A 22,673-nucleotide genomic window follows, 5' to 3' on the forward strand; every position below is an offset into this window, starting at 1 on the left:
CGTAGTCTAAATTTATTTGTTTTATTAGTATGATTTTTTAATTGCGAGCATGAGAAGTTGTTGTAAAAAAAAATTATTGAATATATTTAATCAAGAGTTTGAAATTAATTTTATTAAAGATTTACATATACTTTAAATAAATTTTAGGTATTTAAAGGTTTTAACTAATTGTTCGTGCAATTGAATTATAGTTATGTTGATATGTACCAAAAATAAATTTTATAAAAAAAATAATTTAATTTTATGCAATACTTAAATTTTCATTTATTTTTTAACATTCAAATTATCATTATAATAAGAAAAATTAAAATAAAAAATAGCATTCAATTATAAATATATAATTTAATTGATAAAAATTAAGTGTTAACATATTTTTTTCCAAACACATATATATAGTAAACTTTTGTTGATTATATTTTTTAATATATTCATATATTATAATTTTAAATAAATTTGTGTATTTTAATAATTGGAAGTAACTTTTTTAATAATTTTTCATATATTCTTATTTTATGATTATTTTTTATAAATTTGTGTATTTTTTGTCAAATAGAATATATATTTTTATTGTATAAAATGTTACTAAAAAATGGATTGACATAAATTGAAAGAAATTATAAATGGATTGACATTAATGAGTAATTGATTTGTTAACGTATAAAATTATTACTCACCATAATTGGAATAATATAATTGTCCATGAAAGGAGGATATTTATGTCGATATTTATGAGTGATTAGGTGGTTTTAACTAATAATATAAATTATTACCATTGGTAAATGACTAATAATATTATAAAATAATTTATAATTTATTATAAAATAACTTATAAAATAATTTGATAATAATATAAATTATAAATTATTGTCAAATTGTAAAATAATTTATAAATTATAAATTTATTATAAATAATTGTAAAATAATTTTATAATTTTATAAATTTATAAAATAATATTATTATTGAGAGGAGGATTGAAGGAGATTAAGCATTGAGAGAATGATTGAGATGAGAGAAAGGATGAGAGGTCCACATCAGCTTTTAGCTGATGTAGAAAATATTTGTATAGGTGGATGAAATAGAATGAGGTGGCATTCGGGAGTGAGGTGGCATTCGGGGGTCTGTATTAAATATATATAATAGATAATAGATGTGGAACTTTATTTAAGAAAAAAAACTGTTTGAGTGCATAATCATGACAATATGATTATTGATATCTGCACACTAATATTCAACAATCACTGCAACAACAAAATATATTAAATTAAAATGAGACACTAAAGTGAGGGAGGACTAGGTTAAATTAAAATCCAAATAAAAATATTACATATCATCGAAAATAAAAAATGAGACAATTTGACTTATTTTGGTCAAAATCATTCTCAATGAAAAAAGAAATTAAATTCCACCATATAATATAAATAATAGTCAAATCACATGAAGCAAGTTGATCAACACAATAGTTCTAGTCACGATAGATAATGGTGTTGTTAATGCGATTTAGTATAAATTAATAATTAATTATATGGATGTGGATAAAAATGAAGTTTTATTGTGCTCTTGATCCATCTAATTTAGTCTTAAAAATGAATGTGGTTTAAATTTTCTACACATTAAAGTTTTGGCTTAAATATGCAAAAATCTCTACAAATAAATGTCAATTTAATTTTAGTCTCGATAAAAAGTTTTTCTTTTAATTTGATATTTCAAAACATATTTAGCTTTTCTCATATGATTTTATTTTTTCTAATATGGACATAAAACGATAACGTATCATGTGTGACTGGACATAATTTATGCTAACTCAAATTTCTTATTATTAATCACAAATTAAACATTTGTGAGGTTGTATCAAAGTTGTTGGAGGATGTAGATCTAAAATGCAGATATGAGAACACATATCTGATAACACATGGAAAATAAATCCATAATTCTAAAATCTCAACAACAACAAAAAACTCAAAAACACTAAAAGTTCGAAACCCATAACATAACTCATTTTTGATGCATTTCATTTATATTTTTCCTTTCACAATTCTAATGAAGAATCAGCTCTAAACTATATATGAATTCTTTGGGGTAAGATCTAAACTGAAATAGGTAGAAAGTGAAAATTAAAAGTGTTTTGAAATTGTAAGGTCAAAATTGCAAGAAAAACTTTATCTATAAACTAAAATCAAAAGAGAGTCATATATATATACATATATAGAGGATGTTTTGCATGGTTAAACCTAAATTTATTAATAAATAAATAAATTAGTGTAATAATTCTAAAAAGTGCATCTTATTGATCATGAGACTTTAGTCATTGTCATAAACGAATACTAGTAAAATAATAATTAGAAATGATCTAACCAATATTAATTTGGAGGTAAAATTAATTTTAATTAATTTTGTATTGAAAACAATAATGTTTTTCTAAAACAACAGTAATTTAGGAAGTAGAAGTATTACTTAAAGCATTTTTTGTCCTTTTTTTCCGCTTAATGTCCACCCTTTAACTTGTGATTGTAATAAACTTTATTTTGGCAGGGTCATTATAATCTATAATCTATCATTCTCAAGAAAAAATGCATCATCTATTATAGATTAAGATTGAGGTTTATTTATCAAACTATGTGATCAAAGTGGGAATTTGGGTTCCTTGATCATGCATTCGATCCTTAGATTATACATATATTGTGAAGAAATATGGCTTAAATTAAATACGTTTCAAATACTTGACAAAAATTAATATGTGGAGAATATCCTATGAAACAAAAACTAATAACGTTTTATTTTTCCGGTCTCAACTATCATCATATTTATTTTTTTCCCTCTCAATAAAATTTTGCTTTATTATTTTTCTTTTTATGAAAATTGGATACTTTACTACATTTTAAATTATTACGAGTTTAGTATTTTTTTATATATAAATGCACTTGATATCGCATTCATCGATCCAAATAGTATGAGATATGAATCTCTTAAATAAATGGTCACGAGTTCGATTTTCGACTTTTACGTATTGAAAAAAATTCAATTAAAAAAAAAAAAACTCATCTCAAATGATAGAATTTATCTTGTGTATCTAATAAATTTTGCATTCTTCTCATTTATTCTTCTCGTTTATTCCTCAAATGAAAGAAAAATACAAAAGTGAGATAAAGACATATAATCAACATCCACCTCCCCTAGAAAAGTCTAGTCTTTTAGCCCACCAACTTGCAACCGAAAGTTTCGAATCAAGGACAACGAAAATCGAACATCTTATAGCAAATGACTTCATCATTGAAATAATCTATTATAGTGCTGTTTATTAATACATTAATGCAACAATCATGTATGGTCCATAGGCACCGGACATTACAATAACCAAACCAAATGTTAACCATGTTTGTTTTTGGCAATTTTTGGTCAAGCGAGAGAAGTTTCAATAGTTAATATTTGATGTAGTTTAAATAGTTAATATTTGATGTAGTTTAAATAGTGGTGATAAATGGAAGGCAACTCTTACATTTAAATTTGGTTTTATGAAGTTGAAATAAGTTCAAGACAAATTCTCAAATGAATTTAAAGATTGTCACAAAACGTCATGTCACCTACTATGCCTTTAGGCTAGGTGCAAAGGTCTCACAAATCAATTTTGTTAAGTGACTTAAAAGAGAACGAAACAACTCTAACCTGAAATCAATTTGGAAGGATTAAATTTAACTTAACTCAAGTCATAATGATACATCAACACACATGCAAAAATGTTAATTCAAATTATGACAAAAAATGTGTTAGCTTAACTACATAATTAACCATAATTTTCAACATGATCTAAATTGACTATTTATCCAATTAAATTAGCCATATTTTTGTATGGGATTAATCAGATGTCGCAGGTGTAAAAAAAAGTGAGTGTCCATAAAATATTTTTCTACTCCAAATTCTAAAAGTCAAGAGTTTACATGATTAGCACAAACAACTTGAATGGTATTGCCACACGGCATCATCTAAACTATGTAGCAAGATCTATCACAATTAGATGGAAATGATAAGGGTTTTATATAACATTGTCAAAACTTGATAATATCATAATCAAAGAAAAAAGTTGAAGGGTTTTCCTTACAGTTTATAAATCATGCAATCATATGAGAATTGTATACTGCACAGCACCATGACATTAAGCCACCGATGTATGTTTCAACCAACTAAACCGGTATAAACTTTTGTTCTCAATTGCAAAAACAAATTAGGAGCAGACAAGATGATGTGTTGTATACTGCACGCTCTTCTCTCATGGAGTGTTTTCTTTATTCTGGTTTTGACTTTGAGAGTTGTCGCCACGTAAAGAAGATTCGACTTGTTGGTTGTTTTTATCATTCGGAAGAGAACCAGCTTCAATAGCTTCAACATGTTTGTTGCTTTCATCACTGGTAGGTAGAATCACTTCAATGGGCCCCACTTGTTCCTTGGGTTGAGAACTTGAAGGGGTAGTTTCAGTGGTTGCCACTTGTTTACTCCTTTGGTTATCATTTTGGGGAGCACTGGCTTCAGCATTAGTCACTGTCGGAGCTGAATCCATCAGACTAGCTGCTATAGCAGCCTTTAGATCTTCATCTTCCATGTCTGAAAACATTTCAGCTTCCTCCCGCGAAAGAAACTGATTCGAACGCTGTTGCCTTTCATTATTAACTCTTTCTTGAGGAGCCTGAACTGAGTTGCAGGATTTGGTTATTCTCTCAGCATCTTCGGGTGAAAGCCACTGCCCAAAACCGTTGGAAGCTTCAGATGAAGAGATGGGAAACTCTTTTGGAAAGTTTCCCCTCACAAGGAATATGCTCCAACCAAAACCTTTCAAAGAGTCCAGGTAAGCTGCAAGGTAAAACTTGGAAAGGTGCTGTGGAGCTGCATAGAGACTGTCAAAGTTGTACCATTCCCCGTTCACTTTGCGGATACAAAACCAATGATCTTGCAAATGACAAATGAAGGCATTTTCCAGCTCAGGGTCAATTTGGGCAGGCTCGGCAACTGGAGAATCAAGGGGAATGACTTGTAGGTCCCACACTTCCAAAGCCTTTTGTAAAACCTACAGGAAAGGATTTGCACAATTAAATAAATCATAAAATTGCAACGAATCAATGTCCTAAACTGCCTGCCCAAAAAAGTTTTGGATGTATGCAACATCTCAATAAACAGAAGCAATTACTTTATAACAAATAATGTTTCTCCCAGAAACTGAATCATACAGGGCACCAAAGGTGTGGCAATATGCCAAAATATAATTGTAAATCATAATTTCAATGACAGATGAAAATATGCAAAGCAGTGGTAGAACTTAGATTTTGATAATGAAACCCAGAGACTGAAGAATGCTATATAATATATCTACTGTGTTGAAAATAAATTAGGATCCATGTATTTGTTGTATCATATCATACCTTGTAAATAGAGATAAATATTTTGTAATACCTTGTAAATAGAGATAAATATTTTGTAATTATTCTATTTATTGTTTTTAAGCCTATATAATGAGACCCCGTTGTGTAGCTGACACAAACAGTTTGATAGAACACTGCAAATTAAGAGTAATGAGGGCCTAAAGAGTGAGGCACACTCTACCAAGTCACACACTTCACACGCATTCAGTTTCTAAAATAATGGATGGAGGGAATAAATGCTAGTAACAATGTCTCTTATTCTACTGATATTCCATTAAAGAGGGGGAAGTGGGAAAGACATTCAGTTTCAAGAAGGATGAATGAAAGGAATAAAAGCCAATTAATAATGTCATTTATTTTATGTTATAAGAATGAGGGAATAGGAAGAGGGGAAGATATTCAAAAAATATTCTAAGAAACAATTAGGGGAGTTCTTTCTCTGGTTAGGAGCAATTCTGCTTTGGTTTAGGAGTTCTTAGAACTCTGGTTTATTTCTTTTTCTGCATATTCATCTTTCCAGCATCGTAAGAGCTTCAGAGCTCGTCAATTTTAGTCAATAAAATTCTGTTTTCTATCATTGGTCCGACCTGCCGGATAGAGATAGAAGCTAGTGAAACCGAATGCCACCGAAAATGTCTGACAAAGTTGAGGCTTTGGAGATAAGAATGGCTGAGATGGAAAATTCACTATGTCAAACCTTGGATGAATTTCGTCATGCTATTTTGACAGAGTTTTCAAAACTGTCAAATCGGTCTACACCTGGGGAGTCGCAGATAACCGAGGAGCCAATTACGGAATACAAGATGGCAGTGAAGAAGGTGGAGCTGCCGTCATTTGAAGGTGACGATCCAGTGGGGTGGATCACGCGAGCAGAGACATATTTTGAGGTACAGGGAATATCTGAAGAAGTGAACGTTCGTTTGGCGAAAATTAGCATGGAGGGAGCAACCATTGATTGGTTTAATCTTCTATGTGAAACGGAGGATGACCTCACATGGTTAAAATTGAAGGAAGCGCTGATTGAGGGATATGAAGGAAGAAAGAGCGATAATCCATTCAAAGAATTGAAAGATCTTCAACAAACTGGAGATGTGAAAGAGTACATTTCAGATTTCGAATATTTCTCTTCCAAGGTTATGCGTCTCCCCGAAGAACAATACCTTGGGTATTTTTTGGGTGGCCTCGAACCAGAGGTACGTTTGCGAGTAAGGACCTTCAATCCTAAGACACGTGTGGAGGCGATGAAATTGGCTCGTGATGTTGAAACAGAGTTACGGGGTGTTGAATTACAGAGGAAGCGGAGGTGGAGGTCGTTCGCGAAACTAGAAAGGGGGAAGAGAAGGAAGTAATAGGCTTACTAATAGAAATGGATCTGGACTGGGTTTTTTTCCAGGCCCAAACAAGGGAAATGCGAGTTCTGGGCCAAATGGGGGAACTCAATCCAGAAATACTCTAACTGGGTCAAATCCTAACCTGGAACTGAGCATGCAAGGAGGCAACCTTAATCAGAACCAAACACGAACAAATAGCAATGAGGAGCGACGGGAGAACCACGAAAATCGGAATCGGGGAACTAAGCATCTTCCATATTCTGAATTAATGGATCGTAAGGCACGAGGCCTCTGTTTTCGATGTGGGGAAAGGTTCCATCATCTTCATCAGTGTGCTGAAAAACAGTTGCGTTTGGTGAGTCTGGGAGATGAAGTGACAGACGATGTCGGTGAAGTCCTAGCTATTGAACGTGGAGGAAGGGGAGGAAGACGTTGCAGTTAGATGCAACTCCATGATGCTGTTCAGAATAGCAGAGGAAGGCAAAGCTCGAAATTGGTTCCCTTTTCCCCTATGTTTCGAAGATACCGTGAAGGGCATACCGGTCACGATGATGGTGGACACTGGTGCTACTCACAATTTTGTGACTCCTCAAATGGCTGTAGTTCTGTAACTTCCGGTAGAACAGATCCCGGTTACGAACGCGAAATTTGGAAACGGTTCCCGTGTGGCCATAACAGAGAAGTGTGAGAAGTTTGACATTCAAATTGGAAGGTTTCAGACCACTGTTGAAGCTTACATAGTGGAATTACAAGGTGAGAACATGATTTTAGGAGTGGCTTGGATGCATAAGTTAGGAAAGGTGTTATTTGATTGGGAAAAAATGGCAATTTGCTTGGACTGGAAGGGGAAAACTGTGAAGCTGCAATGTCAAAATCCAGAGAATTGGAGAATCAATCAGGAAAAAGAACTTAATGTTGTTACCTCGAATATACTGAAGCCAAGAAAAATCATAACATGGGAAGGGAATAAGGAAACCATCAGCTGGGAACCTGGAAGTCTACTACAGAATCAATGTCTTAATGCTAGCCTTGAGGATAAGGCTCATTTTGAAGCGGATGGCAATGATAGAACACTGCAAATTAAGAGGAATGAGAGCCCAAAGAGTGGGGCCCACTCAACCAAGTCACACACTTCACACGCATTCAGTTTCTAGAATAATGGATGGAGGGAATAAATGCTAGTAACAATGTCTCTTATTCTACTGATATTCCATTAAAGAGGGGGAAGTGGGAAAGACATTCAGTTTCAAGAAGCATGAATGAAAGGAATAAAAGTTAATTAATAATGTCATTTATTTTATGTTGTAAGAATGAGGGAATAAGAAGAGGGGAAGATATTCAAAAAATATTCTAAGAAACAACTAAGGGAGTTCTTTCTCTGGTTAGGAGCAATTCTACTCTGGTTTAAGAGTTCTTAGAACTCTAGTTTATTTCTTTTTTTGCATTTTCATATTTCCAGCAAGGTAAAAGCTTCAGAGTTCGTCAATTCTAGTCAATAAAATTCTGTTTTCTATCACAGTTTCACAATACTACCACCTCTGTTTTCTCTCATTAAACATGGTATATAGATCTTAAAGTGAGGCAACCCTAAACTGTGTTAGCCTAGTTTCGGCATAATGCTTCAGTCATCTAGATTGGGTTTTCCTTCCTATTTCTAGATCTGCCCTTAGTTTCTAATTTTGATCAATGAAAAATATGCATCCTTGTTCAAACAACCATTGTCTCTCCTATTTTGGATGCATTTTCTCACTATGTCGATCGATCATGGCTTCGTTTCATTAGAGTTGTGTTGCTTCTTCTTAGGTGTTTGTCATGCAGTTTAGTTCTTACTAATAGATTATAACAGTGACTTCTATTCCCACCGACGATCGTTTTGGTGGTGTCTTTTTTCCTACATATAAATCATATTAGTGATGATTTCTTCTTCCGTTGATGGCCATTCTGACGATGTTTTTTATTTTCATGGCTGACTTTATCTTGGCAATTTGTCCCAGATGCACTGACCCCATCTTTGTCCCAGATGTATTGGTCTTGCCTTTCTCTCCCTGAAGCATGCCGCTCTCTCCTTGAAGCATATTCCAGTTTTAATTTTTTAGTATCCGATATTATTGGTTTGAAGCATCCAAATGCAGTTGTTTTTAGAAGAACAGACCTTGCATATTCAATTGCTTGCCATGAATTTCTTTCATGCTGATGATCATTCCAGCTATCTGACTAGACTATATTTATAGCAATTCTCTCTGACTTTACCTGCATCCCTAAGTTGTCTTTCTATCCTTTTTATTATTTTGCAGAGCAAAACATTATTTTCTTGTAACAAGCTAAAGCTTAGCTTGAGGGGGAGAATTAGAATATTAGAAAATATCATATAATATCTTTTATATTATATTAGAGTATTTTGAGTTATTTCCTATGATCAATTTATAATCATAGAGATATCTTAAAATATCTCATTATTATTATGATTTATTCCTGATTTAGGATTGAGTCTATATTTCTATATAAATAGAGATTAGTATTGAGTCTTTTGTAATCAAATTAGAATTAAGCTATTATCAATAATATTCAAACCTTTATTATTTTCTCTTCTCCTTTTCTCTAAAATCCCACAACTTCAAAAAAGCCTAAATAATGAGACCCCGTTGTCTAGCTGACACAAACAGTTTCACAATACTACCACCTCTGTTTTCTCTCATTAAACATGGTATCTAGATCTTAAAGTGAGGCAACCCTAAACCGTGTTAGCCTAGTGGACCCTGGTTCATTGGTTTGAACTTTTTTTTTCTTTCAGAAACCGTAATTCTTTCTAGTTTCTGCTCTCCACTGCCGTGCCAACAAAATCTAAGGTCTTTCCATCCCCTGGAGCAGCTGTCCGCTGCCACTGGAAATTTTTTCCAGCAAAACCACCTCCACTGCGTGAGGATTCTCAATCTACTTTTCTGGTGTATTTTCTCTCTCCTATGAAGACCCATGGCTTCCACCAACGCTCTGGATGCTTCCAAGACTAAGACGGCTGCTTTCACCAACTTCGTCACTTCATCCCTTGTTAAGGGGAAATTAGATGGTTCCAATTACAACACTTGGGCTTTTGACATCAAGTTATGGCTTATTGGTCAAGGGTACATACTACATAGTCCATCTCACCACAAAGGCTGAATCAGTGGCCGAATCAAGATTGATACCCAGTTGTGCAATTTCATTAAATTAATGTTTCACCCGGTCATCAAACTGATCTTCTGCCCTCATCTCATGTGTGAATCGATTTCGGACCAGGCTAAGGTACTCTACAACAATTATACTCAACCTCTCTATGGAGTCTGTCATGACTTGATATGTTGCAGTTGCACTTCATGTTTTAATGGGCTCCTACTGCTTGCCGCAAGTGTCATAGCTGAAAAGGAAAATGAGCTTGAGCAATGCAGCCCCTTCTTCATACTCCTTGCCCTTAAAGTTTGACTTGAGAGTACTCTACCACTCGTGATCAGATTTTGGGGTCTGCTAATATCTCGGGTATGTCAACAGCCTCTATTGTTCTCTAACTTCCAACCGAATCCTCTATTGAGCGCTCTGTTACCTCTGCTCTTGGTGACACAAGTGCCCTTGCATCTTAAGCAACAATTAGAACCACTATTGGGGAAGACCCTCCAACTTCAAGGCTCGTCCCAAGTGTAAGCACTGCCATCGTTTGCGACAGACTGTTTATTGCTGCTGAAAATTACATGGCCGCCCTCCCTAATCTATAAATGCAGCCCAAACTGCTCCATCTGACACTCCTCAAATCATGATTCCTCCTCAAGCCTCTTCGGCTAATAAAAAAGATGTACAAAGAAAGACGAGTGAACCAACTTGATATTTTGGTAATAGAAGCACAAAGAAACTCCTAAGAGCTCATCTATCCATACTTCTATCCACATTCACGTTGTCTTCAAGGTGACTGAAATGAATAATGGTGGAAGTCTAGTTGGATTATCCTCTTTTGGGCACCTTGATTTGTGCACCCCTAACAAAAATAACCAAGACAATCTACACAATTCAGTTCATCATCTACACTAGCTAGATGACCTACTGGATGATAAGGCTTGATTTCCAAAAACATCTTTTCCCAACATCCCAGTCATTTTTCATCATTAAAAAATATATGCTTACTTCCAATGTCTACATCCTTTGTCTACATCCTCTGTTGATTGGGCCAGGTTAATCTCTCTCTCCTAACAGATCAATCTCTATTATCGGGTTACAAAGTGCCAATTCATCCCATTAATTTAGGCTTGGTTCAACAAGCCAAAGAAGCATCTTGCCCCTTTCCTGCTCTCCCATTTCACGTGTTATTAGATATGATTTCCCTCTCATGTTGTACTCCCTCTGGATTCAAATTTAAGCCAAAAAAAATGATCATATTTAGTGGAGCAAAATTTAACTAACTTCACCCTATTTAATGCTATTTTTCTCAAAACATCCTTCAATGTAACAAGTTTCCATACAACGTTAAATGAAAGAAGGGATAATTTAGGAAATCTAATTGGTATCTTGATTCCATCAAGAAGATTAAATGAAGGCAACTATTATTCTTAATTTGTGTGCAATTAGTTACTTTTGCTTACAATTGAGTTCCGGAGGTAGTAACGAACTATTTAGGGTCTGCACATAAACTCCCTAGTTACAAACATATAACAAATCTTTAGTGTTTACACCTCCTAGCCAAAGGCTCCAACTCCGTTTCAAATTATCACCTGTCCTCCTAAACCCTTCCTCTCATATATATACATCAGTCTAACCATCTAACTCACTCACAGATTACTCACTAACTAATCACCTTATATATCGTTTCACGCCTACGTTCATTCAAAAGCCATACAGAATCTTGCAAGGTTTAAGCAATAGGGAATTGTGCGCAAAATACAAGGAACAGTCTAATATACATGAAACACACTAGGGTGCTAGAGCAAGAATATCTCTAAAAAGGGTTTCCTTGAAGCGACGAAAGAGGTGTGGGCAGGACTACAGTTGCATTGAGAGTTGATACTTGATGGACATTGCACAACTTATAGATGACAAAAATTGGATGAACCAAGGAGAGTCAGGGGGAAGAAATGGCTGAACTGCAAATTGTAATACAGGTAGGTACTAACACCATGCAAGAACATTGACGCGCTAGAATCAGAACTGCCTGAGTCAAAGGATGGGAACTAAAAATTTCTACTAGTGCAAGAGGAACCAATGGAGATGAAGAGGGAAAAAAAGAGAATATCCATGTGGGGTCACAGTTGAGATAAAGAGGGAAAAAGACATTGACCACCATCGAGGCCATGTATGATAACCAGCCATTGGGACCCTGTCATAACTGATCAACTCTAGGTCATCACAAAGTAGGAGGGGTCGTCAACAATGGAAGGGTGACACATGTCTTTGACATGTCAGTCAATGTTCGCTCGTTTGATAGCTATTGGACAGTGGTACTCATATGGTGACTGCCACTTGTGGAGACAACCAAGGAGAAAGTAGTTGTAATCTGTAGCTTAAAGATTGAAGTCTATCCCATCAAGAGAAAGGAGTATGGACAAGAATCATATATTACATACATTGTGTTAGTTTATTTCCTTATTTGGCCAAACCAGCCCAAATTCTCATGCATAATCTAGTAGGTACAATCTGGCATCATTGTTTCTTTTGGTAGGCCTCCTTTGTTTTCTGGTCCTCAATGTTATTTAGATACTTCGAGTACCCGGCAGCTATAGGGAAATAGACTTACTACATGTTTTCATATTGGATTTGAACATCATACATTATGAAACTTCTAGTTATATATTGCTATCAGGTGTTTCATATTTTGGGATGTCGGAAATACAAAGCTATCCAAATTTTACTCAAATTTGAAAGCATGGTTATATTGGAAAATCTATTTTGCAATGTTTTGGTTATTAGGTTTTCCATACTAGCAGCTATGTCCCAGTCAAGGCTTTAGGCTTAGATGATTGCGACACAAACCCTAGAGATTAAGCAACTTAAGGTACAAATTAAGCATAAGAGACAGATGGCATACTCGAGAAGTCACAACAAAGAAAATTATGGATCATGCTGCAGGTTTTAAAAAAAAAAAACCGGTGCACATCTCTTCTTTCCTCAAATAGATTTTTCACTATTTTTTTTTTTTTGCTTAAGAAACTTCGGAAAAAAAAAAGCATAAGAGACAGATGGCATACAGGAGAAGTCACAAGAAAGAAAACTACGGATCATGCTGCAGTTTTAAAAAAAGACTGGTGCACATCTCTTTGCTTAAATTTTTCATCTGCAGTTAATGCTAATGACTTAGAACCCATTTGTTTCAGATTTTCCATGAAAAAGTCGTGTTTATCTAGAAAAGCATCATATTTGAAGTTTCTAGGCTGTTTGTTTAAGCTTTTACAATAATAGAATTTGAAAGAAAAATAAATTGATGTTGATTACTATACAAAGTTAACATAGCTTCTACAAATTATAACTACCTTTTAAAACAAAACATGGTTTTATAATTGTAACCAAACAAATAATAGTTTCTGCTTTACAAAATATAAATCACTTTTTAAAACAATATTTAAATAACTTCTTTCTAAAGCATAACAAATGGGGCCCTCAACGGTATGTTTTGGAAAAAGGATTCAGATGGAAGGGAAAGGGAGATAAAGATATCCATTTACATAAAACTCAATTATTCAGGTTCAACAATGATGCATGTAAACTATTTGTTAAATTAATAGTGCCATTACAAACCATGCATGAAAACGAAACGAATAACTAACTAGTTCCCTTACTAAACGAAACTTATAAAAACCATTTATGAAGTATATGGCATTATAACTAAACTCCAGCCAAACCAAAACACATTTTCACACTAATGCAACAATCAGACTTTGTTACTGGTTAGTATTAGCCATGAACATACACAATATAGGCAAAAAAACAAAATTTCTCAAAAAAGAACAAATTTACAAAAATAAAACAAAAACAATCAGACTTTGTTACTGGTTAGTATTAGCCATGAACATACCAACAGTTTCTATTTAATTGAAATCCGAACAACACAACAAGAAATTATCAAAAATAAACCAAAAAGGGTTAATAGTGGGTTCTGTCCCTGTAATATGGCTTGAATCCAATTTTAGTCCATGTAAAGTTCTTTTTTTAATGTTGTCCCTGTAATGTTAAATTTATTTACTTTTAGTCCTTAGTGGTATCTACTCATACAAAAATAATTATGGTGGCAAAATGACTTGGCAAACAAATAACTTTGTCGTCAATTTTTTTATTTTACTGACTAAATAATAATTTATAATTATATAATAAAAATAAAATAAAAACAACTCACCTTCTTCATCTTCATCCCTTAGCCTTCCCAACTCACCCCACCATCACCATTTCTTCCTCAACCTTATCCTCACCTCCACCATCTTCATTTCCATCTCCTCCACAACCCAAACCCCACCATCTTCCCCAACCGATTGGCTCCTCATCACCCCCACCCCGCAATCCATTTAATCAACCTAATATTCCCACTATAATAGTTTCAAAAAGAGGGGGGAAATGACAAATAAAACTAGATGTGTGTGTGAAGTGCTACTCCTGAAGTCTTGAAACATTATTGGCCATGATATATGCGACATTTAAAACTCAATCATTTGATTTCAATGAATGCATGCATGGGTACTATTTGTTAAATAGTACGGTTGCAAAACATGCACGAAAACAAAAGAGACCCATACTTCGCATGGGTAACTAACTAGTTCCATTACTACATACAAAGCTCATAATAACCGTCTATAATGTATATGGCATAAAAACTCAAATCCGGCAAAACCACAACACACTTTTACACTAACACCAAAATGAGACTTATTTGTATTAGCCATGCAAATACACAATAAGAAAATCGAAAACAAAATTCCTCAACAAAAATAAAACTTACCAACTATTTACATTTAACTTACATCGAAACAACCCAAAGAAACAACAAAAATTTCAAAATAAAAAAATAGAAAACAGATAACACAGTCTGTGATACCATGAATTTAAGATGTTTTCAAAACTCACCTGTAATTTCATCAACACAAAAGAAAGGCAACACAGACTAACACCTGACATTATTTTTAATAATGAACAGTTTAAGTGAGTTGTGTCTTGGGGATCATCAAAGCCAGTAGAAACCCTAAGGGTTAATGAGCACTTCCGGAGTTACTTACAAATTACACACCAACAAGGTCTTTACATCAACAGTTTTGAACTTATGTTTTTGAATCCTTACCACTTGGACTAACCTTTTTTGGCCAACTAGACATAATTTAACCTAATTAAACCATTTTCGAGTATTTCTCATCCAAGAACGATGTCTATCAAGCACATTCAAACTATCTATCACCAACACTTCAAATTAAAGGCGTGTAGGTATTCCACACCGAGACAATACTGATCATTGTGATTACACTCATCACTTCAATTTTCTTAAATTATTGCCAGTGCCAGGATCAGTGCCTATTAAGCATATTCAAACTATGTAGCACCGATACTTCAGATTAAAGACGTGTCATATTCCACACTGAGACAGTACCGATTATTGTGATTACACTCAATTACTTCAATTTATTAAATTATTACCAATATCAATATTGTGTCTAGTGTCCATCTATATGTAACACCAACTCTTCAGAATAAAGGCGTGTGGTATTCCAAACCGAGACTCGATCACTTCAAATGATAATTGTGATTAGACTCGATCACTTCAATTTTCTAAAATTATTACCAGTTGTGTCTCGTGTCTGGTGTCCGTGTAAGTGCATCAATCTTCAATGCATTCAAAGAAAAGCTCAAAATACATCGAAAAAAAGAATAAACTCATGATAAAATAATTCTGAAGTATTTGATTAGTTCTGAAGAAAAAAAACGAAAGAATGTAAAAAAAAGAAGAGAATTAAGGAAGAAATTAAAGGAACCTGGATACTGAAATCACCGTCGAGAGAAACATTATGAGAGAGAAAATCACCGGCGGAGGAGTGAGCAGGAAGCATCATCATCTGGCGTTCCTTACAATCGAGATCGGAAGCGAGTGCAGCCAAGTCGAATTCAGAGAAAAATGGACCTTGAAGCACTGTGTTAACACAATGAACAGCGCAAAGTTTCGATTCTTGTACCTCGTGATACAACATGCCTCCATTGCTTGCTCCTTCCATCATCGTTTTCGATTCGAAATGAAATGAAATTGAATTTAGATTGAATCGTTTTTCACAGCATGAAATAGAGACTAAACCCTAAATGAATTGATTTTTAATAATGAGAAAATCAACGCTTTCTTCTTTTTGTTGTTATTCTTTTCTCTAAGGTCGGTCTTTTTCTTTTGGTTTTTGGATTGAGTTGTGTGTTTGAGACGAGAACGGAACTAAATTTGCAAAGGGATTAGCCTCTTAATTAACGGATAAATTTAATTTAATTTAATTTAATTTAATTTAATCTAATCTAATTATAAATTTATTTTTTATACATTTTATAAATTATTTTACACACTTCATAACTATTTATTTTTGTTATTTTAAAAGTGATTATCATTAACATTTTAAACAATTGTGATTTAATATCAAAAGAAAAATATATACAAATTAAATGTTTATAAAATAAATTCAACGATTATATATATATATATAATTAATAATCTTAATTTTAAATTAAATATATTAATTTTCAGTTATTTTTTTATATTTTATTTAAAAAAATATATATTATAATTACTTTTATAAAAACTTTCCTTAATTTAATTGAATGTTAAAACTAATTTATCCGGACTTTGCATTGAATGTATTTTTTTTTTCTTATAAAAATTGACGGTTTTACTCTTTTTCTTTTTTGAGTTTTCTTTTTCTTTTGTCGCTCTGATTTTTCATTCTTTTTGCGGCACAAATAAACGATAAATAAATATTTGTGTGTGTATGGGACGCTTGGCGATGTTTTGTTGTGATGGGTTGCCACGTTATAATCAAGGTATAATAAATATAAAATTTAATTCTATTAATATAAAAAATTGATAAAATCAGTATATTAAATAATTATCATTGTAATTATTTAATTATTGATTATATATATATATATATAATATCAATTATTTATTTAATTATTAATTATTAATATTAATTATTTTGTTTTTTAAAGTGAGCAAGTCAAATATGTGGTGTAAAAAGATTTAGTTTGGTGGTTTGGATTGTGATATTTTAAGAGGATTGAAGAAAACATGCCCATATTTAATGAGTTTAAGGAATGTTTGGTTCAACTAATATAAGAGAAGAAAATAGATTTTTATGGAGAAGAGATATATATAGAGAGAGAGAGAAAATAAAAATATATTTGATTCAAAAGAAGTGAAGAGATTGAAGGGGATAAATTTTTAATGGTTTTGTATTTAGTTCAAAGAGACATAATGAATTTTAAATGATTTTAAGTTATATTTCCCCTCTAATCCAAATTCCAAAATGAAAGAGATCAAAAATCACTTAAAGAGAAATTTGGTTAGAAGTGTTCACATAGATCTAATAAAAAACTGCAAACCAATAAAATCAAAAATCAAAAATCACATTAAACCGAATTCTTTGAGATATTTTTAAATGTCCTTTTGTGAAAATCACAAGGATTGGATTGAATTACAAATTGATTTTTCAAAATCAAATCAAATTGCAATTACAAATTTTAATACTTATTTATTTTTTATTGGTATGATATGCTACATTTCTATATTATTTGTAGGTTTTTAATTTTTTCCCTAATAATACTTATTATTGTAATTTTATCTATTTTGTTGTTATTTCATATATTTCAAATATAATCATCATTGTTATTTCATAATGTTAAATTTAAATATATTATGTTATATGTTGCATCAAATCAATAATATTTCCTATTTTTATAATATTAATATTTATATTTACAAAAATCAATTCAAATTAAACCGTATGTAATTTTATCTTTAGATAAGATGAATTTTTGTTCTAAAACTAATCCAAACACTCTTAGATTTTGCTCACCTCCCTTTTGAAATTTATAGCAAATACACTTCTTTTAAAATATTAGCTCCCCTCCAAACCAAACACACCATAAAGGGTGGGTTGTAATTCGTCCCCTTATACAAATTTGTTAGTATATTAATAAAATTATACTATTTTCTTAAAATATTATAATAATTTTACATAATTTGTATTTATAAAAAGAAAAATCCAATCGTTCATACGATTGATGTCTGGATTCGTCATTGGAAAGAGATTGAGATTTTGATATTTGCTACTACTAAGATCATTTCCAAAAACATTGGTATTTTAAGTATGATTCATATTTGAAGTAATTTACTAATTTTTTGTTTCAGTGATATAACTCTTAAGAATTTACATTGTATCTCACAACTTTAGTTCGTAGATTAATTTTTTCAAGTAGATAGTGGATGAATCACACATTTAAGTAGTAAAAAAATGAAAAATCTCAAATTAAAATTTTGACTTCAATACATCAATCTTTTTGCAACCACCAATTAATCTACGATTAAAAAACCACATATTAGTATTTCATTTATATAATCTTAGTAAAACTGATTTTGTTTAAATTTAGATTAAATTATGTTTGAGATTCTCTAACTTAATTTTAGTTAACGTTTTAGTTCTTTTTTTTTGAATGATCCTTTATTTTAATTTTAAGTGACAATTTGATATTTTATATTTTAAAATGTCAACAATGTTATTTTTTTCCACAAAAGTTCAAACAAATCATCAAAATTTTCGAACAAAACCCATAAAATTAATAATCATCTTCAATATAATACAAATTTCATCAAATACATAATTCATATTTTCATCTCCAACAACATCAAATAAAGAATGAAAATATGAGTTTATTTAAAAATTTAAGTTATGAATTTGATTAAATTTATATATTATTGAAGATAATAATGAATTTTATGGATTTTGTTTGAAAATTTTGATGATTTTTTTAAAAATTTTGTAAAAAAAAAGGACAACATTGTTGACATTTTAAAACATAAAATATCAAAGTGTCGCTTAAAATTAAAATAAATGACCAATTCGGAAAAAAAAATAAAGATAGATAATCAAAACGTTAACTGAAATTAAGTTAATGGACCGCAGATGCAATTTAGCCTTAAACTTATGTGATTATGTCAAAAGTTGTCTTGCGAACATTACTTCACCAAGCAAAGATGGAAAATAAGTTTTTGTGTTCCATCTACAAACCTAGAGTAGACTTATCGTTTTGGAGGTGCTCTAACGAATCGTCATATTTGTTTATCTTTATTAATAAATTAATCGGCTAAATTACATTCGTGGTCCCTTAACTTAATTTCAGGTAACATTTTAGTCCTTTATCTTTTTCTTTTTTTTTTTCCCGATTTAGTCATTTATTCCTAACAATATCAAATAAAGTATGAAAATATGAGTTTATTTGAATATTTGTGTTACGAATTTGATGAAATTTGTATTATATTGAAGAATATAATTAATTTTATGAGTTTTGATTGAATTTTTTTTTCAAATTTTGTATAGAAAAGGATAACATTGTTGAAATTTTAAAACATAAAATATCGAATTTTCACTTAAAATTAAAATAAAGGACCAAGTCGGGAAAAAAAAAGGATAAAGGACTAAAACGTTTAAGTTAAGGGACCACAAATGTAATTTAGCCTAAATTAATCACTAGCATTTATCTAAAAAATATAAAAATATTAAAGTTTAATCGTAGTTTTAATTCATTTATTATTATTGATTTACAGAATTGTTCATCATATTTTAAAAGTCGACAGTTTTGATCTCTCACTCAGATTTTTTGAACTAAAAAATGACGATTTGACATATTTTAAATGAAGTAACATACAATTCAATTATATAGATTATATAGATGCATTAATTATTCATATGTCATTAATTAAATTAAAAATATAAAAAAATTATGAAGTTAAAACTAAGTTTTTACGACATTTTAGTCCAATTTCATTGACGTTAATAATTTTATATCATCGTATCGTATTATATGTCACATTATTTACAGCATCTTATCTTGTAATTTTTTAATTAAAACATCATAAAGAGACTAAAACTACCGACGTTTAAAATATAAAGACCGATTTCGTAATTAAATAAAAATAGAAAATTAAAACTGCAATTAAACCAAATATCAATTTACTTTCCTAATCATGCAGATCTCTATCGACACAGTCTAATTTGGAACCCATATGCATAGAATCTTTTCCATGGGAAGAAAGTCTTCCTTCAGACGGAGATAATGTCAAAACATATTATACATAATTTTGATGTTATATTTATTTGTATTACTCAAATACAGTTTTAGTTCAACTATTTCAATTAATTTATAATTTTAGTCTCTTTATTTTTAATTTTATAATTTTAATTCTCTTATTTTAACTGACTCGTAATTTTAATCTCTTTATTTTTAATTTCGTAATATTAATTTTTTAAAATTGAGACATTATATTCTAACTATCAATTTGACTATTAATTTTGATAATGTGGATTAAATAATATGATTAAATGGAAGCCATGTCAATATTAATTATTTTTAAATAAATAAAATAAAATATTTTAAATAACAATTTTTTTCTTTTGAAACTTAAGTAAAACATAAAAAAATTTGAAAATTACAATAACAAGAGGAGAAATTGTATTCCTTTTTTTATAAACAATTTTATTTTATTTTTATAAATAATGAATGTGATTGTAACTGATTTTTTTATTAAGTTTATTTTAATTAGGTTTTAAATTGAAATATTTTATTTAAATTATTTAATTAAAAATCAATATAATGTGACATAACTTCCATTTTATTGTTATTACAAAACTCAGAATAGTATCTTAATATTTATTTTGTTTTCTAGTTGATTTTTTTAACTCTTCATTTAATTAAAAATAATATAATTCTTTTTTAGTATCTCTAGAAACATCGAGAGAATTTACATGGATGGAAAAAGGGGGGAAACTCCATGAGGCGAGGAACGTCCATCCTCTTTTGGTTGACATCCCAATTCCCAACCAAGGTATCACAATACACAATTATGGAAATTAATCTTTGAGGTAATTGATATTCATTAAGAGTTCAATTGGTGTCCATGATAGAGTAGAGATACGATAAAATATAATGCAGGATAAAAATATGGTACAATAATAATATGATAAATATTATTTTATTATGTGTTTGATACACATATAATAATAAATAATTTAATATTATTTTATCATTTTATGTGTTTGGTACATATTTCACTATGACAAGATATATATATTATATTTAAATAATAAAATTAGTATCATAAAATAGTTATATACTATTTTTTTTGAATTACATAATACTTTTAAATATTATAAATTAAAAAAAAAACTTTAAAATATTAAATACGTATTAAATGAATTTTACAAGATTCATTTAAATTTTAATTAATAAAAAAGCGTATTAAGAAATGAGTGTTAGAGAATGTCATACTAACCTAATATTTATCACATAACAACATAGAAATGGTTTCAAAACACATGATGATTAGGTTTTTGATTTGAACATTGTGTTTATTTAGCATGATTCGATGGAGCAAAATAACATTGTGTTTATTTATGAAAAAAATTTAAGATCTCTTCTTCCTTCCTTTCAAGGTTGTTAAATTCGAGTTTTTAAATAAATTTGTTTTGTCTATGTGAATTTGATACATAAATTCGTCGAATTTGATATATAAATTCGTCGAATTTATTTCATATTAAAATTAATATATAAAAAACATGTATATTTTTATAATATCATAAATTCATTAATAAAATTAAACTTTCAACTTAATTATAAAGAAAAAATATTCAAAATCATCATAAAGTTTCATACTCATAAATTAGTATCAAATTAAACTATGTAAATTATACAATCATTTGAGTCGTTTGTGACTTGTCGACTGTTTACGGTGATGGTGAAGATGAAGTTGTGCACGAGTTGCAAGCAAGAAAAAGAGAATGATATGATTGAGTCTAAAAAGAGTAAATGTCAATCTGAAATGTGTTGGAGAAAAGTCGGAAAAATGATATTTTGAATTAGACTTAAAAAGTTGAGGCTCTTTTAAAATTGAGGTAAAATCGGTGTATTTGTCAAATTCATTTGAATTTACGTAAATTCGCGAATTCATCCATGTTAATTCGGTCTTCAAAAAGAATTTATCAACTTTCGAATTTACTAATGAGTTAATGCATTTTTTAAACTTAGATTCGTAAGAATTTACGTATTAATACGTAACTTTGATAACCTCGCTTTCATCATCTTTTTCTCTCTCTCTCTCAGGCTCTCAACACCACATAATCAAGGAACTTAAAAGTTTAGGTGAAAAATAATAACTTTCTAATAAGAAAGAATATGCAATTTAAGCTCTTTATATTTGCATATAGGTTGTGTTTCTTGAATGAATGTCGATAATTTTCCATTCGGAATATATGTTATGCTAGAATGTATATAGTCATTCCATGTCATAATATTGTTGTGACTCAAAGACTAAAGTGAAACTTTTGTGAATTCTTTTGGTCCTTTTCTTAGTGAAAATTGTCTTTGTACAAATACAACTTGCATTTTCCAGTCTTGTTTTTTAATTTCACATTTATATGTACAAATACAACTTGCATTTTTCGGTCTTAGTTTTATAATTTCACATTTATATGTGGTGACAAATATTTCAAAAGTATTCTTTTTGCCTCTTCCTTTTATCAATTGATTCCTCGTACATTGAAAATGTGAACCCTTACTAAATATGTTATAGAATCTTGATCACAAACTGACTTAATTAAAATAATCAGATGATGTTAAAAGAAAAAAAAAAGATAGTTTTGATTAATGTATTTTTTTTTTTTGTTACAATCTTGATTAGATGTTCGGTTAGTTTATTATAAGATA

At 30.6% G+C, this 22,673-nt stretch overlaps 1 protein-coding gene across 1 annotated transcript; it reads right to left on the minus strand.

Moving 5' to 3' along the window:
• Positions 1-4,006: 4,006 nt before the first annotated feature.
• Positions 4,007-16,135, minus strand: LOC101495435 (ataxin-3 homolog). Its single transcript, XM_004514884.4, has 2 exons — positions 15,698-16,135; positions 4,007-5,054 (listed from the first exon to the last, which is right to left on the minus strand). The coding sequence occupies exons 1-2, from the start codon at positions 15,935-15,937 to the stop codon at positions 4,263-4,265; spliced, it is 1,032 nt and encodes a 343-aa protein (XP_004514941.1). The 5' UTR covers positions 15,938-16,135; the 3' UTR covers positions 4,007-4,262.
• Positions 16,136-22,673: the final 6,538 nt, after the last annotated feature.

This window comes from Cicer arietinum, chromosome 6, assembly GCF_000331145.2.
Source record: "Cicer arietinum cultivar CDC Frontier isolate Library 1 chromosome 6, Cicar.CDCFrontier_v2.0, whole genome shotgun sequence".
NCBI classification, from domain to species: Eukaryota; Viridiplantae; Streptophyta; class Magnoliopsida; order Fabales; family Fabaceae; genus Cicer; species Cicer arietinum.